The sequence below is a fragment of the Gymnoscopelus braueri genome, assembly GCF_963280865.1.
Source record: "Gymnoscopelus braueri genome assembly, chromosome: 3".
In the NCBI taxonomy this organism is placed as follows: domain Eukaryota; kingdom Metazoa; phylum Chordata; class Actinopteri; order Myctophiformes; family Myctophidae; genus Gymnoscopelus; species Gymnoscopelus braueri.
In genome coordinates this window covers 48713924-48732683 of record NC_137612.1, presented here as the reverse complement: position 1 = coordinate 48732683, position 18760 = coordinate 48713924, and the positions used below count along the sequence as shown (strand labels likewise).

The following is an 18760-nucleotide window of genomic DNA, read 5'->3' as shown; positions in this document are numbered from 1 at the left end:
CAGGTGCCAAACCAAAACCTTGCTGGCAGCTTTTCTGTCCTAGCAAGTTGTGGCACAAGATAATGTTTAGAGTCTAAACAATTGATAGTTTAAAGAAATACAGTCAAACTTTAGACTATTTCTTTGCACCATCAATTGTTCCACATCTGCCACTAAATTCAGGAGAAATAACAAATATGCAGATACAACTAGTCCTAACAGATTGGTGGCAGCATAATTAAGCTAAAGCATTTGAAGAGTTTCGTTCCAGAAGCCAGATTTTTGTTGTGTTTTATCATAAGTGTATCTCTTTAATGAAGACTGAGCATGAATTAAACATGGTTTATTTCTTGAATAAAATATATTGATCATTTATAGTTTAAAGCTGTCAAAGACGCACACCCATTGTATATTTTTCTCCCCCATGAAAGTTACTGTACCTGTTGGTGGGGTTTCTTTAGTTTGCCACTGAGATCAATGTCAGGATGATGAGTTTTGATGTGTCCTCGCATATTTGAAGTGCTGCCTGCCGGCCGAGGAACTATTGTGTGACACAACTGACAAATTGTTTGTGTATCGTCACGCTTGCCACGCCTTACCATAACACGAAAATATTTCCACACTGTTGATCTGGCGTTGAATGGGGGATCTGCACTCTCAGGTTTACTGGCCATCAGGACGTTTTAAAAAGGGTTAACCTGCAAAACAAACACATACAGGATAGCAGTCATAATCTTAAAGGACCGTTTTCAACCTATCTTCATATAATTGGTCCTCAGACTCCTCACTAATGCTCAATATAATATGGTACCATTTCTGTCTACTTGTGTCTCAGAGGAGGGCTGTAGACCGTTCAGAAACCTGCCTACCAGTGACATTATCGATAGGCAGGTTAGGACATTTCAGACAAGATTTCCAACTTTTTATTTTATTTTTTATTAATGCAAGAACAATGGCTTCTATTATAGCATGCTAACTTTTCAGGAAGGGAAAGTCTGGAGTTTCTATTAGTTTGGAATCGTCATTGATGACTGGTATGCTGGTTTCTGAACTGTCCACAGCCCACTAATGAGTCCACTAACTAATGAGTGAGTAGATGTAAATTGTACCATCTTATAATGAGCATTAGTGAGGACCAATTATATGAAGATAAGGTTGAAAATGGGTGAAGTGTTCCTTTAAACATAAATGTCTTGCAATTCAAAAGAACGCAGTACAATAGAAGATAGAAAATGTGATCGCCTGTTACTTTTCATCCAATTCATGAATGAAATTGAGAAAACTCAATAAATTCTATACTTTAGATTATAAATTCCACAAATGTCAACATACCTCTAGATACGTCAACAAAAATGTAATATAAAATACGTACTGTATCTGCAGACAAAATGCTCTTGAAAAGGACAAGATATTTGCCGGTAACATCGAAGACTTCTGACGTGAGTGAGCAGTCAGGGAGTGGTGTCAGTGCTTGCAGCGCTGTCACTGTACAGCCCATCCTCCATAATCCGGTTTACAGGAACTTGTTCAACAGAAACTGATTCGTGACCATTTTGACAGAATCGCAACTGAATTGTGACCATTTTGACAGAATCACAACTGATTTGTGTCAGTTTGAAGGCTTATAAGATTCAAGAATTCAAGATTATACATAACACAATATTATTATACATAACACAAATAAAACTATCAAGAGTTTCTGTTCCTCAACATTGCAGCTGTAATACTATACAATATAAAAACAAAACAAATCATCAAGAATAGCAGCAATGGTAACAAAAAACATAGAGATGTTATTGCATTACATTGTTGGTCATATCAAATGTAATCTCTCAAAAACAGATTCTGCTCTGCGTTGGAATCTGTCGTGAAGGCTCGTCATAACATGTACGCACTGGGCTACAAGTGGGCGTGCCTTCAGATCAGGAAGCAGGCCGCGCTTTACCCAATCAAATGTAGTGGGCGGGATTCACGTGTCCGTCGATCTTTCCCCCTCGAAACAAACCCAAACTAATTTAACAATAGCGTCCGCGGAGCAGACAAAACCACGGAAAGATATTCACATTTTAACTTACTCTTTCATCATAGAAACAAGTGGGCTTATAACCAAAACGATCCATGTTCTCTGGGAGAAGTGGTGTTAGTGTTCCGTGTAGAAATATTGTTAGTGGGAATGAAAACATAGTGGCACCACCGGAAGTGAAAGCTGAAGACAGACCAAAACCCTGGTTTCCTTTGCGCACGGGTGCTACGTCGCCATTGTCCCAGAGCCAAGTAAGATAGTACAAACAGCAGAGGGTGCTGTTTTTCATTCTTATTTGGTTCTGGGTTCCCAGATTGTATCAAATGAGGTGTCGAAGGTGCTGTGTATGATTCCTACACAGAACTTCTAAATGTTATCAATATGAGTATGTGCACACTGTGCAGCATGTGTGTATGTTTAGGCTTTATATCAGTGGTGAACAGTAACAAAGTACATTAACCCCTAACTGCTCCCCCCTCTGTGCTCCTCTGTTGACAGCACTCAGCTGGGTGAAGCTGTCAACAGAAAAACTGATGTTCCCCCACGGGATGCGAAAAAAGCCAGGTCCAGAATAAACTAATACACTATGTGGCACAACAACGCCAGTGGTGTGTTCTAGTTTTTTTCGGAGGGTATACGATAATTATTCCCTGCACAACATGCGCGATATGCTAGCGCGTTTTCAATGGATGAAATAGTTATTAGACTGTATACGTTTATTTACAAAAAAATCTGCACTGTATACAGCGTATACAGCGTAACACGGTAGAACACACAATTGATAACAAAAAATGCAGCAAACCTCCTCTTCATCAGCACTGTGGGACCACCATGCAAACAGTGGGATCCAATGCCTTATATGTGAGGACTTGGCTGGGCTAAGGAAGAAAAGCAGCCCACTCAACGAGTTGCATGGCTCGCCGTCACTCAGAAGTACGGATAACTACTTTAGGCCTCTGTGGGAAATGTTTTTAGTGTTCAGCTTCTATTCTCAATATCTTTTTGTTTCCAAAAACAGCACCAAAGGGTAAACATATAAGCATTACAGTAAATTAATTGTTCTCATTTTCCACACCACTTCTCTCTACCCCACACACAAAAAGGTGTTGAATTTGTTTTATTTTGCTATGATGGGGAAAATGCGTTATCTTCAGAAGATCTTCCATTTTAATGTGCACATTGCAAGAGACATTTGGATTTATTTTTGTTAATTTGTTATATTTATTTCCTTTTAATTTAAAAAGGTCAATGTTTAAGTTATCCTCAGAATATCTTCCATTTTAATGTGCACATTGCAAGAGACATTTTGCCATATGTTCTTAATTTATGTTGATTAATTGTAATTTCCATTTAATTTAATTTCAAACAAAAGTACTTTAATATTGAAGTTTTGTGTTAAGATTAACAATCTGTGGTACCATTTGATTTAATTTTGTTATACAAGTAACTGTTGAGTTAAATCTTTGATATTGAAGTTTTGTGTCAACATTAAGACATTATTCTGTGGTACTCTACACACACAATTTGATTTAAATAAACTATTTTCTATGCATGATATCATGTGCTTGTAATTTCTACACCATACCAGGCATTAATAAATTGATGCTCAGGGATGCATGAATGAGGAAAAAAGATTTGAGGAGCTGGAGGTCGGGGTATAGTTCCGGCTAGCCTCGGAAACCCAGGCTTTTTTTTTTGTTACAAAAGAAAAAAAGCCTGGGGGAGCGATGCAGGAACGATGGTCTTGGACCTTGTTATCTCCTAACCAATCAGAGTGCAGAGGGGCGTCGCTCTAAATTTGGTGACGTCAGCGTGCTCCGTGCACAGGCCGAGGGGGGGAGGGGAGGGGAGGCGGGGACATAGATTGGTGAAGCAATAGGAAGCCACGCACAAACCCAGGCGGCTGTGTTTGGGTCCGCCCTTCAAGACCATGGATTGAGCTCGTAGCCTCAGGCTAAGTTCCGGCAAGAAGAACTTCAAGCCACTTTCACCCCTGAGCGTAAGTCAGGCATTACGACGCCATCACAACCTTTTCTGGATCAGGGCCCACTTGACAAAGCGTTCTCTAAAGCGTTCACGGCCCACCCATCTGACCACTTAACACGGCAGCCGCTCAACCGCCGTGTTAAGTGGGCCGTGCATGTTTGGAGAATGTTTATTTTAATGATCAATCTGGAAATGAGTATGAAATAAAAACAAAACAATGAATTAGGTTCTCTGGTTTAAACTTAAAACCGTCAAAAAAATCTGGCAAGATTTCACTCAAAATAAAGGCACACAACTGAGCTTGCAGATACTGTTTTTGTCTCTTGGCTTCATAGATCAAATATTGTACGTTTTACACGATTACATTTATTTGACAGTTTTAGTACTAGCCTAGTAATTACGCAGATTAATACAAAATGTCAGCTTTTTCCAAACAAAGTCTTTTAACTCACAACGTGTGTGTGTGTGTGTGTGTGTGTGTGTGTGTGTGTGTGTGTGTGTGTGTGTGTGTGTGTGTGTGTTGATAGGTGAAACATTAAAATACTAATGATCTCTTGCCATTTCCCAGGAATAGGCTGCTTTTATGCAGTGGTGGAAAGTGACATTTACTCAATTACTGTCCTTAAGTACTAATGTGAAGTACTTTTACTTTACATCTTAAAAATTTACTCCGCTACATCTCAGAGAAATATATTGTATGCTTTACTCCACTACAATTATTTGAAAGCTTTAGATACACATTACTTAACTTACACGTACAAAACATGCATTAAGTAGTTCACCCCAAAAAAAATCTTATTTCTATCAATTAGACACGCCTTGAAGCCTTGAATTCATGGAGATTATTTTGTTTTTGTCGCATTCCTAAGCCAATAATTTGGCTTAGGAATTTAAGACTCAGTCTACCAGGTCATCAGTCAATAAGAGACTCAGTAGGAGACTATTTGAGTCTCCTCTCCGGTCATAAAATTATTGGCTTAGGATTGTGACAAAAACTCCCAATTCCCTTAAAGTTATTCCTTTAACATTGAAGTCTATGAGAGCACCTCAGACAATGTTCAAGCTGGTTGAGATCGCCCCGAAGGGCCAGGACTCTCTGCGCTGACTGGACCATTACTTTCAGTAGGTGGTATGCTAGTTTAAAACTGACACAACTTTGTGTGGAACACGGCTAGTCACTATTCAAAATTATTATTGTATAATAACAACACAACTATAATGATAATGATAATAATAATAATAATAATAATAATGTATGCAGACTGGAAAATGAACACTTACTCCCAGCATGTACCCTGTAGTATACTGTAGGTACATAGCTTAAGTACAAGTTATACAGTACATGCTGTAAAATGACTGTACTGTTCACAATAGTTATGGGGTACACATAATTGAAAACATTTCTGTAATGATAAAGAGGACCTGTAGTGGTGAAACCTTTATTAAACCAAACAAACAAAAAGCAGTATCAATATTTATTTTCTCAGGTATAAAAGGGTTGGGTTCAGAAAAACACCTCAATAAACACACGAAACTCTGTTGAATGTAAATAAATAATCAAACTAACTAGCTCAACTGACTCAGCATCTACCAAAAATGCACTATGATAATTGAACAATCCAAACAACACACACGTCAACACAAAGTGAACTGCTACACAAACCCAGCAGCTTGTCAGCACTTTACTGCACCATTATAGCATTCATATCAATGGACATAATAATTATTGCATTACATATTAATAAATATAGTAATGAACATGACTTTTTTTATCCTGATAACTGTGGAGAGACAATGGTGCTCATATTGTTCTACCAATAATAACCTATGAGCTGGGGGGAATAATACAAGATAACAAAAAAGCATTTGAAATGCCATCACGTTGAATAGAAAATAAGATCCATACACAAGATAAACAATAAGCCAAATTCAAGATACTGTGTAAATTTAATATGTTTATTGTATTCAGTCATGTTGATATTGTCAGATTATGTGATTCCTCTGCTTTATCCTGGATTAGACTGAATGGTCATATACTGTATTTGTCTGTGTGTGTGACTAACTTCCATTAAAGAGCTTTTCGCCCGTATGAGTCCTCATGTGTGTTTTAAGATTACCCTTCTGAAGAAAACTTTTACCACAAACGGTACAAGAAAATGGCTTTTCGTCTGTATGAGTCCTCATGTGTGTTTTAAGACTAGCCTTGTGAAGACAGCCTTTACCACAAACTGTACAAGAAAATGGCTTTTCGCCTGTATGGGTCCTCATGTGTGCTTTAAGATTACCCTGGTGAAGACAGCCTTTACCACAAACTGTACAGGAAAATGGCTTTTCGCCTGTATGAGTCCTCATGTGTGTTTTAAGATTACCCTTGTGAAGACAGCCTTTACCACAAACTGTACAGGAAAATGGCTTTTCGCCTGTATGAGACATCATGTGTATTTTAAGATTTTTCTTTTGACGACAGCCTTTACCACAAACTGTACAAGAAAAGGGCTTTTCATCTGTATGAGTCCTCATGTGTGCTTTTAGAGTACTTTTATCAGCAAAGCATTTACCACAAACTGTACAAGAAAGGGGCTTTTCACCTGTGTGAATCATTGTGTGTCTCTTCAGATTTTCCTTTTGATCAAAACAATAGTGTGATTTCAGTGTGTTTAAAGCTGACTGATCTCCCCTAGTCTCCTCCCACTCATCACTGTCTTCAGTGTCAGATTCAGAACAGTGTGAGGAGAGGAGCTGGTCATCACTAGTTGGTTGGGATGTTCCACAGTCCTCTACATCAGCTTGTGTTTTCATGTATTCAGTTGAGGTGCTGGCTACAGGCGCTGTCTCTCTGTTTTCATCATCTTCTTCACTTTTCATTGCTAGTAATATCAACATTGACCCACCAGCCTCTTCTGGTCTTTGAAGTAGCTCCTCTTGTTCCTCTTTAATCTGTGGAGGTTGTGGTTCCTCCTGGACAAGACTGTGGCTTCGCTCATCTTCAGGTGAAACGTCCTCTTTACACACAGGGACGTGCAGGAAGTCTAGGAAACAATTACTCTATAAGTACTTTATTACTCTATAAAAGAGGCTATAAAAAGGTTTGAATCCTGTACCTCTACTGCAGTACCAGTGCAGAGTTGTGGCTGGAAAAAGTATCAACAGATTACTCTTCCCCCACATCTTCCAAATGTTTTATTTGATGGTGTGCTGACTGCGCTCTGTGCTGTAAATAGTGTGGCTGTTGTTTGTTTACATTGCAGCACTCACATAGAAGATGCGAGACGATCTGAATCAGAGGCAGTCCCTATTATTTTGAAAGTATTAACTTCAGTGAGTCTTCTACAGCAGGTTAGTTAATACCGAAGTAGAATTAACTGCAAAGCTTCAGTGAACCCATTAATAGTTTTACCACTGAACCATTGTCCGATACATTTCGTTCGATGCAGGGGTCCATGCATCGATGTAGTCACATTGTTAACGCTAAAGTCGATAACCTATATGAATCGTGTATCAATTCATATCGATAAATGTTTATTTTATTGGAGGAAGTGAGCCGGTACCTTCAGTACCGGCCCACTTTCTCCAATAAAATAAATAAATGCAGAGTGCTTGAAACTTACTGAGATCCAGGTGGTCTTCAGGTTCCTGTTTAATAGAAACAGTCCTGGCTGGAGAACTGATCTTCACCTCCAGACTGGAGTCCACACACTTGCCTGGAATGAAGGAATACAATAAATAAGGACTTTGATGTGATATGAATATGGACTTAATAATAAGGACTTCATGTGACATGAATAAGGACTTAAATAATAACGACTCTGATGTGACATTAATAATGCATTTTATAATAAGGACTTTAATATGACATGAATAAGGACTTTAATAGTAAGGACATAGATGGACCCAGAGCTTTAGCAAAGCCTGAGAGTGCCAGATGAGCAGATCCTGGTCAGCCCAAGCTCCTACCTGTTGGTATGTGCCTCGGGCCTAGGAGGTAGGAAATTGGGCTTGCCAGTATAATTGTATTAATTATGTAATGATGATGGGTTGTATGCTTAGTGATTAATTGGTGTTTTTGTACATTTTAGGCTGAACTGGTGACGCACAGGGCTGTGGTCAGCAGGGCAGTCACTGTTCTTTTTCCTTCATTTTATTTTATTAGTTGTTGCTATGCTCAAGTAGCCTCGCGTGGCCAGACAATATCACACAACACACTGCGTGGATATTAGTCTGGTCCCTATCAACGATAGATTTTTTTCCAAGGGGCGGTTACAAAAAGATCCAAACGGACTCTATTGGTTAGACCTAAACCAATCAGAGCAGTGCTTCCTTGTACGAACCAATCAGAGCTTCCTTGTACGTCATTGCTCCAAATAAGGTGATAAGCCCGCCCACATTTGGATACTGGGCCCTGATTGGTCCCCCACGACTTCGGAGGGAGAGAAAAAAATCTCTATTGAGGGGGGCCAGACCTAATCTGCCGAGGGCTAAAGTGCGATGCAATTTTGCAAAGGCAGATTCGTCTGGAACCAGGCTAATGCTCAAGTGCCTCCCTTTTTGTAGAATATTAATTTATTGTACCTTCACGTTGATGACCGTTGCTTAACCCTTCCCAACTTTTAGCATGCTGTGTTTTAGATATAGTCTGTACTTTAAAAAGTGTGTTCAATGTCATTTCTGTGCCATGTGCACAACATAAGTCGCAGTTTCTCAACAGTTTGCAGTGTTATTTATCCTAGTCTCTTGACGGTTTGCAGTGTTATTTATCCTAGTCTCTTGACGGTTTGCAGTGTTATTCATCCTAGTCTCTTAACAGTTTGCAGTGTTATTTATCCTAGTCTCTTGACGGTTTGCAGTGTTATTCATCCTAGTCTCTTAACAGTTTGCAGTGTTATTTATCCTAGTCTCTTAACAGTTTGCAGTGTTATTTATCCTAGTCTCTTGACGGTTTGCAGTGTTATTCATCCTAGTCTCTTAACAGTTTGAAGTGTTATTTATCCTAGTCTCTTAACAGTTTGCAGTGTTATTTATCCTAATCTCTTAACAGTTTGCAGTGTTATTCATCCTAGTCTCTTAACAGTTTGCAGTGTTATTTATCCTAGTCTCTTAACAGTTTGCAGTGTTATTTATCCTAGTCTCTTAACAGTTTGCAGTGTTATTCATCCTAGTCTCTTAACAGTTTGCAGTGTTATTCATCCTAGTCTCTTAACAGTTTGCAGTGTTATTTATCCTAGTCTCTTAACAGTTTGAAGTGTTATTTATCCTAGTCTCTTAACAGTTTGCAGTGTTATTCATCCTAGTCTCTTAACAGTTTGCAGTGTTATTCATCCTAGTCTCTTAACAGTTTGCAGTGTTATTTATCCTAGTCTCTTAACAGTTTGCAGTGTTATTTATCCTAGTCTCTTGACGGTTTGCAGTGTTATTCATCCTAGTCTCTTAACAGTTTGAAGTGTTATTTATCCTAGTCTCTTAACAGTTTGCAGTGTTATTTATCCTAGTCGCTTGACAGTTTGCAGTGTTATTTTTCTTGTCAAGTGTCATTATTGCCCCTCTGTCCATGGATGTTGGTACAGACACATAGTGTCATTTGTAGGCTTTTTATTGGTGATGTTTAAAAACATTGTCAAGTGATTTTTCACACAATAGCCTCTGTCCGTCTCTCTACAGGGAACAGGATTAGGGTGGCGACTTGCCCAAAATGACGTAGTTCCGGTCACCGCCTTTATTGCTATGATTGTGACGACAGTTGTAAATAAGGACGGCGGTGTCAATAATATGATAAAGCCACCCTCCCTAGTGTAATATTGCGATTATACAACAGTTACCATCAAAACAAGACAAAATGTATTCATATTGCAGGACATTTCTCTCTCAAAATAACAACCTTTCTGCGAATGTTATCTCTGTCCTGGGGTCCGTCTCTGACAGACAGACAGACAGACCGACCCTGTTTACTCAGCCACCGTGAGCCACGTTAGACAACTTTTCCCAGACTGACACATAGAGAAACAAATAGAGAAACAAAACCTAACTTAACTTAAAATCTCATTGTATTTAACATATTCGATTGAAATAAATAAAAAAAATATGCCAAATGTAGCTACTATGGCCGCAAACTTCTGCTAGCCTAGCCACTAGCCACTTAAACGGGGCTCTGCTTTGTGAGACTTACATTTTGAGTGTGTGCTGTCATGCTCGTTTGAGCACAGGTACTGTAGAGAGCCTACATGTGTTTGGGAATGTTGTTGAAGGTTATGTTATTTTGTTTTAAGGCTGACACCCAAGCCATACGACGTTTATCTGATATCTCCGACATGCGACATCTGATCTCCGTAGCTTTGCTTCCAAGTTGAAAATGAGTACATTTTAACTCCAACGTCTGAACACTTATTGCATCCAACAACGCAACACTGTTGTATAATTGCATTACATTTACATTACAGGTATTTAGCAGACGCTTTTATCCAAAGCGACTTACAATAAGTGCATTCAACATCGGTAGGGAACGAAACTACTAAGTGCATTCTCTTCTAAAACAAGCAACTAAAAGAGTATACCTAGTGCTAAGGTAAAAGTGCAATATATCAGCTACCTACTTTCTTTAACAGATGAGACAAATAGAAAAATCAAATGAGCAAGAGCTAAAACAAATAAGTGTATTGAATAAACAAGATCCAATAAAACAAGAAAACAAGAGCTCGTACAACTAGTTAACAACAAGTAGGCAAGGCAAAGACGAAGGCTAGTGTTTCCTGAAGAGGTGGGTTTTCAGCCTGCGGTGAAAGATGGGCAGTGATGGGCAGCTGTCCTGACATCAGTGGGGAGTTTATTCCACCACTGTGGGGCCAGAACAGAAAAAAGCTGTGACCGTGTAGATCGGCCAGTAGAACCACTGAGCGACGAGGCAACCAGTCGCCCCCAAGGCGGCAGACCAAAGTGGTCAGGCAGGGGTGTAAGCATCGATCATAGCCCGGAGGTAAGAAGGAGCTGTTCCTTTCACTGCCCTATAGGCTAGCACCAGGGTTTTAAACTGGATGCGAGCCGCTACGGGGATCCAGTGTAGAGAACGGAGAAGGATAGTTGTGTGGGAGAACTTGGGGTGGTTGAACACCAGACGAGCCGCAGCTTTCTGAACAAGCTCCAGAGGTCTGATGGCAGACGCCGGGGCACCAGCAAGGAGGGAGTTGCAATCTAGTGATTAACAAGGCAAGCCACTGAGACCGTTGCTCCCAACTCTTCTAATGTATAGTGAAAGAAGCCCCGGGGCCGGGGCGGGGCTACGGTGAATGGGAGAAGACATTGACTTTCAAGGGACCCTGGATACCGCCTTCCCAATTACAAAAAAGGTATACAGGGTTACGAAAGGGGCTAATGTTGTGTTGTAACAGACATACCTGCAGTGTGTAGTTTGGTGTTGTGTGTGTAACAGACATACCTGCAGTGTGTAGATCGATGTCCATATCAAAATCAATGTCCAGCAGTTTGTTTTGTTTCTCCAGCAGATTTTCTAGTGTCTCTATCTCTTTATGGAAGAGGTTGCACATGAACTCTGCAGCCGCACTGAGGCGCTCCAACACAAGCACTCTGACGAGCTTCACACAACAAACATCAGCACCACGCTGTTTGTCCAAAACACACAATATCTCCTCTCCCACCGACGTCATGTGTTCATTTATCTTCAGCCGTACAGACTCCATTTCACACGTTTATAAACTCCTTTATGACACGTTTTTCACCGCAATGAGTTATAATATATCGGGTTATGACCAGGCTGACCAATTCTATGGTGCGTTTAACGTGTCACTGTAAACCAATAGTTATTCTCATAACACGCACTCACTCAGTACTTCCGGGGCAACATGTTTCACACATGCGCATTACACGGTCAAGGAATTGTTGCCATAATACCTTTCGCAACCTGGTGGAGGGGGTGTGTAACTGTCACTGAAGAAAGAAAGAAAGACACATTGATTGATTGATTGATTGATTGATTGATTGATTGATTGTTTGTTTGTTTGTTTGTTTGTTTGTTTGTTTGTTTGTTTGATTGATTGACAGACAGACAGTAAAACGTTTAGGCTAAAAGGCCAACACAAAAAAGTCCACTCCTGACGACTTGTTTCCATTGTGGTCCTATGTATTCAATTCATCAACAGAGCATAGAATATATTAACACAGGATGCTAAGATATGTTTACGTTGCTTCATCATTCACGTGAATTTGGTTGCATGTTCAATGCGTGTTCGCCTATTCGTGCATGCTGTCAATCACTGTACACATACTATGGAAACAGTACATCATTTTAATAAAGATTTAAACTACCAATTTTCTGTGTAAATTTAACCACTTACACCCTACTTTGTTGTTTGTCAAAAAGCTAAATTAGCAGATCTGCTATTTTTGCCAAATATTTGTCTATTTTCGCAAATCTATTATGACAGGTCCAGAATAAGGACACTAGGGTTCATGTGGCTTAAAAACAGACCTTGCTGAAAAGCAAGGCCACGTTGTGACACGTGAGCTTGTAGAGCTGCTATTTTTGCAGAATGTTCACCAGTTTCATTGAATGTTCACCTATGATGCTAGGGGTTCATGTGGTTAAAAAACAGGCCTTGCAGAAAAGGTCTGAGTGTGTACTGCGGTCTGTCATCACATACCGTTACTGTGTGCTATTGTATATAGGCCTACTGTTGTCTGATACTTAGAGTGCCTTGGAAAGGAATTTCCCCTCGGGAACAATAAAATCTACACATTGCTAATGACATTATCTGCAAGATTTTACATAGGGGAATGGGGCTGGGTTTTGCATGTGTGGCATGAGCTACAAGTGCCAAACCAAAACCTTGCTGGCAGCTTTTCTGTCCTAGCAAGTTGTGGCACAAGATAATGTTTAGAGTCTAAACAATTGATAGTTTAAAGAAATACAGTCAAACTTTAGACTGTATTTCTTTGCACCATCAATTGTTCCACATCTGCCACTAAATTCAGGAGAAATAACAAATATGCAGATACAACTAGTACTAACAGATTGGTGGCAGCATAATTAAGCTAAAGCATTTGAAGAGTTTCGTTCCAGAAGCCAGATTTTTGTTGTGTTTTATCATAATGTAGCCCCTAAAGGGTAGTAGAGTACAGGGAGTACCTGAATGACGTCCTGAGTGAGACGCATATTTAAGAGGGTTCTGAACAGGCAGCGAACAGGTCGATAATCTGTGGGTCCTCACAACACTGCCGGTATGTTGTTGAGAGGGAGGTTTGAGTACTGACCTGTTAACCGGTAAGCCTGTTTGTTTGGTTCTGTTTTGTATCCTCGCTTTTACTGTTGTATTTTGTATGGTCTACAATGAAATGTTTTTATATTGTCAGGTCTGTGCCACTGTACTGTTGGGCTGGTCCATTGTTTGGGGTGTGGCTGCTTCAGCTACAGTACATGTAGGCATTTAAATGGAAGAAATGTGAGTATATGTATGTGCAAAGGTGAACAAGGCTTGATATGTGCGTGGTTCGTTTGTGTAACACTGTGTTTAACTTGCATGTATAATGTCATTGCTCAGATACAGGTGGAGACGGGGCCTGTTCTGTGGTGTGTGTGTGTATAACCTGTTGAGAGGGAGGTTTTGCCTGTGTGAAACCACTGAGTTTAAACTTAAGAGCTATATGGTCCACCTTAAGAACAAGCGGCACTTTAAGGACCGCTGTTCCTTTTCCCTTTGATTTATGTTTGATTTACTTTACTCTTTTGTACCAGTCTTTTCCCATTATATTTGATCCAACACTTTTAACCATTTATATATATGCAATTAAATGAAAGTACCATTTTTGTAAGCTTTTCTATAATAAATACTTGCTATTTTTATAACCTACACTTTGGTCTGCCTTACATTTATTTAGCGGGGTAACAATAAGTGTATCTCTTTAACTTAACTGCCAAAGACGTTTATAAACGTCTTTGGGCCTTCAGCTATTGCCTGCCAAAGACGTTTAAAAACGTCTTTGAAAAAAAAAAAAAAAAAACACTTTAAAAAAAAAAAAAAATCTAAAAAGATTCTCTAATTATTTAAGATTGACACCTTTTCTGTGTCAAAATGTTAATGTTAAAATTGAAACGGACAAACAATTCACAATGTTTTTTGGTTTGAAACTACTGGTTTTGAGCTATTTTCAAACATCAAACAACACATGACAACAAGGTCAAATTGACCTCGTTGACATTTGTGAAACCACACCTGAATCTCATCTGTGATTAGAAATTATCTGGGATCAATCATACTGGAGAAAAATATTCTGTGGCTATGCGAAAAGGTACCAAAATCGGTCAAAACCCTGGCAGAGGCTACAGACTTTTTGAAAAAACTCTGGCAGTCAATGTTAATGAAGACTGAGCATGAATTAAACATGGTTTATTTCTTGAATAAAATATATTGATCATTTATAGTTTAAAGCTGTCAAAGACGCACACCCATTGTATATTTTTCTCCCCCATGAAAGTTACTGTACCTGTTGGTGGGGTTTCTTTAGTTTGCCACTGAGATCAATGTCAGGATGATGAGTTTTGATGTGTCCTCGCATATTTGAAGTGCTGCCTGCCGGCCGAGGAACTATTGTGTGACACAACTGACAAATTGTTTGTGTATCGTGACGCTTGCCACGCCTTACCATAACACGAAAATATTTCCACACTGTTGATCTGGCGTTGAATGGGGGATCTGCACTCTCAGGTTTACTGGCCATCAGGACGTTTTAAAAAGGGTTAACCTGCAAAACAAACACATACAGGATAGCAGTCATAATCTTAAAGGACCGTTTTCAACCTATCTTCATATAATTGGTCCTCAGACTCCTCACTAATGCTCAATATAATATGGTACCATTTCTGTCTACTTGTGTCTCAGAGGAGGGCTGTAGACCGTTCAGAAACCTGCCTACCAGTGACATTATCGATAGGCAGGTTAGGACATTTCAGAAAAGATGTCCAACTTTTTATTTTATTTTTTATTAATGCAAGAACAATGGCTTCTATTATAGCATGCTAACTTTTCAGGAAGGGAAAGTCTGGAGTTTCTATTAGTTTGGAATCGTCATTGATGATGTCACTGGTAGGCTGGTTTCTGAACTGTCCACAGCCCACTAATGAGTCCACTAACTAATGAGTGAGTAGATGTAAATTGTACCATCTTATAATGAGCATTAGTGAGGACCAATTATATGAAGATAAGGTTGAAAATGGGTGAAGTGTTCCTTTAAACATAATGTCTTGCAATTCAAAAGAACGCAGTACAATAGAAGATAGAAAACGTGATCGCCTGTTACTTTTCATCCAATTCATGAATGAAATTGAGAAAACTCAATAAATTCTATACTTTAGATTATAAATTCCACAAATGTCAACATACCTCTAGATACGTCAACAAAAATGTAATATAAAATACGTACTGTATCTGCAGACAAAATGCTCTTGAAAAGGACAAGATATTTGCCGGTAACATCGAAGATTTCTGACGTGAGTGAGCAGTCAGGGAGTGGTGTCAGTGCTTGCAGCGCTGTCACTGTACAGCCCATCCTCCATAATCCGGTTTACAGGAACTTGTTCAACAGAAACTGATTCGTGACCATTTTGACAGAATCGCAACTGAATTGTGACCATTTCGACAGAATCGCAACTGATTTGTGTCAGTTTGAAGGCTTATAAGATTCAAGAATTCAAGATTATACATAATTGTAACAGAACACAAATAAAACTATCAAGAGTTTCTGTTCCTCAACATTGCAGCAGTAATACTATACAATATAAAAACAAAACAAATCATCAAGAATAGCAGCAATGGTAACAAAAAACATAGAGATGTTATTGCATTACATTGTTGGTCATATCAAATGAGGTGTTGAAGGTGCCGTGTATGATTCCTACACAGAACTTCTAAATGCTATCAATATGAGTATGTGCAGCATGTGTGTATATGTTTAGGCTTTATATCAGTGGTGAACAGTAACAAAGTACATTAACCCCTAACTGCTCCCCCCTCTGCGCTCCTCTGTTGACAGCACTCAGCTGGGTGAAGCTGTCAACAGAAAAACTGATGTTCCCCCACGGGATGCGAAAAAAGCCAGGTCCAGAATAAACTAATACACTATGTGGCACAACAACGCCAGTGGTGTGTTCTAGTTTTTTTCGGAGGGTATACGATAATTATTCCCTGCACAACATGCGCGATATGCTAGCGCGTTTTCAATGGATGAAATAGTTATTAGACTGTATACGTTTATTTACAAAAAAATCTGCACTGTATACAGCGTATACAGCGTAACACGGTAGAACACACAATTGATAACAAAAAATGCAGCAAACCTCCTCTTCATCAGCACTGTGGGACCACCATGCAAACAGTGGGATCCAATGCCTTATATGTGAGGACTTGGCTGGGCTAAGGAAGAAAAGCAGCCCACTCAACGAGTTGCATGGCTCGCCGTCACTCAGAAGTACGGATAACTACTTTAGGCCTCTGTGGGAAATGTTTTTAGTGTTCAGCTTCTATTCTCAATATCTTTTTGTTTCCAAAAACAGCACCAAAGGGTAAACATATAAGCATTACAATAAATTAATTGTTCTCATTTTCCACACCACTTCTCTCTACCCCACACACAAAAAGGTGTTGAATTTGTTTTATTTTGCTTTGATGGGGAAAATGCGTTATCTTCAGAAGATCTTCCATTTTAATGTGCACATTGCAAGAGACATTTGGATTTATTTTTGTTAATTTGTTATATTTATTTCCTTTTAATTTAAAAAGGTCAATGTTTAAGTTATCCTCAGAATATCTTCCATTTGAATGTGCACATTGCAAGAGACATTTTGCCATTTGTTCTTAATTTATGTTGATTAATTGTAATTTCCATTTAATTTAATTTCAAACAAAAGTACTTTAATATTGGAGTTTTGTGTTAAGATTAACAATCTGTGGTACCATTTGATTTAATTTTGTTATACAAGTAACTGTTGAGTTAAATCTTTGATATTGAAGTTTTGTGTCAACATTAAGACATTATTCTGTGGTACTCTACACACACAATTTGATTTAAATAAACTATTTTCTATGCATGATATCGTGTGCTTGTAATTTCTACACCATACCAGGCATTAATAAATTGATGCTCAGGGATGCATGAATGAGGAAAAAAGATATGAGGAGATGGAGGTCGGGGTATAGTTCCGGCAAGAAGAACTTCAAGCCACTTTCACCCCTGAGCGTAAGTCAGGCATTACGACGCCGTCACAACCTTTTCTGGATCAGGGCCCACTTGACAAAGCGTTCTCCAAAGCGTTGCATGTTTGGAGAATGTTTATTTTAATGATCAATCTGGAAATTAGTATAAATTAAAAACAAAACAATGAATTAGATTCTCTGGTTTAAACTTAAAACCGGCAAAAAATCTATATACACTAAGGAAAACACAACTGGCAAGATTTCACTCAAAATAAAGGCACACAACTGAGCTTGTAGATCTACTGTTTTCGTCTCTGGGCTTCATAGGCCAAATACTGTACTTTTTACCCTCTTACATTTATTTGACAGTTTTAGTACTAGTAATTATGCAGATATAGATTATTAGTAATTCATCAAATTATTAATACAAAATGTCAGCATTTTCCAAACAAACTATTTTAACTCACACCTCGTGTGTGTGTGTGTGTGTGTGTGTGTGTGTGTGTGTGTGTGTGTGTGTGTGTGTGTGTGTGTGTGTGTGTGTGTGTGTGTGCGTGCGTGCGTGCGTGCGTGCGTGCGTGCGTGCGTGCGTGCGTGCGTGCGTGCGTGCGTGCGTGCGTGTTGATAGGTGAAACATCTCCTGCCATTTCCCAGGAATAGGCTGCTTTTATGCAGTGGTGGAAAGTGACTAAGTACATTTACTCAATTACTGTCCTTAAGTACTATTGTGAAGTACTTTTACTTTACATTGTTAAAAATGTACTCCGCTACATCTCAGAGAAATATATTGTATGCTTTACTCCACTACAATTATTTTAAAGCTTTAGATACACATTACTTAACTTCTACGTACAAAACATGCATTAAACCCTTAAAGGAGTAGTTCACCCCAAAGAATACTTATTTCTATCAATTAGACACGCCATGAAGCCTTGAATTTGTTTTTGTCGCATTCCTAAGCCAATAATTTGGCTTAGGAATTTAAGACTCAGTCTCCTACCAGGTCATCAGTCAATAAGAGACTCAGTAGGACACTATTTGAGTCTCCTCTTTGGTCATCAAATTATTGATTTAGGATTGCAACAAAAATTCCCAATTCCCTTAAAGTTATTCCCTTAACATTGAAGTCTATGAGAGCACCTCAGACAATGTTTAAGCTGGTTGAGATCGGCCAGGACTCTCGGCGCTGACTGGACCATTACTTTCAGTAGGTGTGCTAGTTTGAAACAGACACAAACACGGCTAGTCACTATTCAACATTATTATTGCATAATAACAACACAACTAGGGTAATAATAATAATAATAATAATAATAATAATAATAATAATAATAATAATAATGTATGCAGACTGGAAAATAAACAAAAACATTATCAATATTTATTTTCTCAGGTATAAAAGGGTTTATTTGAGTTCAGAAAAACACCTCAATAAACACACAAAACCCTGTTGAATGTAAATAAGTAATCACACTAACTAAATCAACTGACTCTGACATCTACCAAGAATGCACTATGATAATTTAACAATCCAAACAAAACACATGTCATCAACACAAAGTGAACTGCTACACAAACCCAG

At 38.8% G+C, this 18760-nt stretch overlaps 2 protein-coding genes across 2 annotated transcripts in view; one reads left to right on the top strand and one right to left on the bottom strand.

The window, feature by feature from the left end:
- Positions 1–18760, top strand: part of mtss1 (MTSS I-BAR domain containing 1) — a 745180-nt gene that overhangs the window by 575377 nt on the left and 151043 nt on the right. The window lies entirely within an intron of this gene.
- LOC308082006 (uncharacterized protein) overlaps positions 9932–18760 on the bottom strand; it is a gene marked incomplete at its 3' end in the record, with an annotated part of 45367 nt that continues 36538 nt past the window's right edge. The window contains exon 6 of the mRNA XM_080423616.1: positions 9932–9969. Within this exon, the coding sequence (XP_080279742.1) occupies positions 9932–9969 (38 nt within the window). The remainder of the gene's footprint in view (positions 9970–18760) is intronic.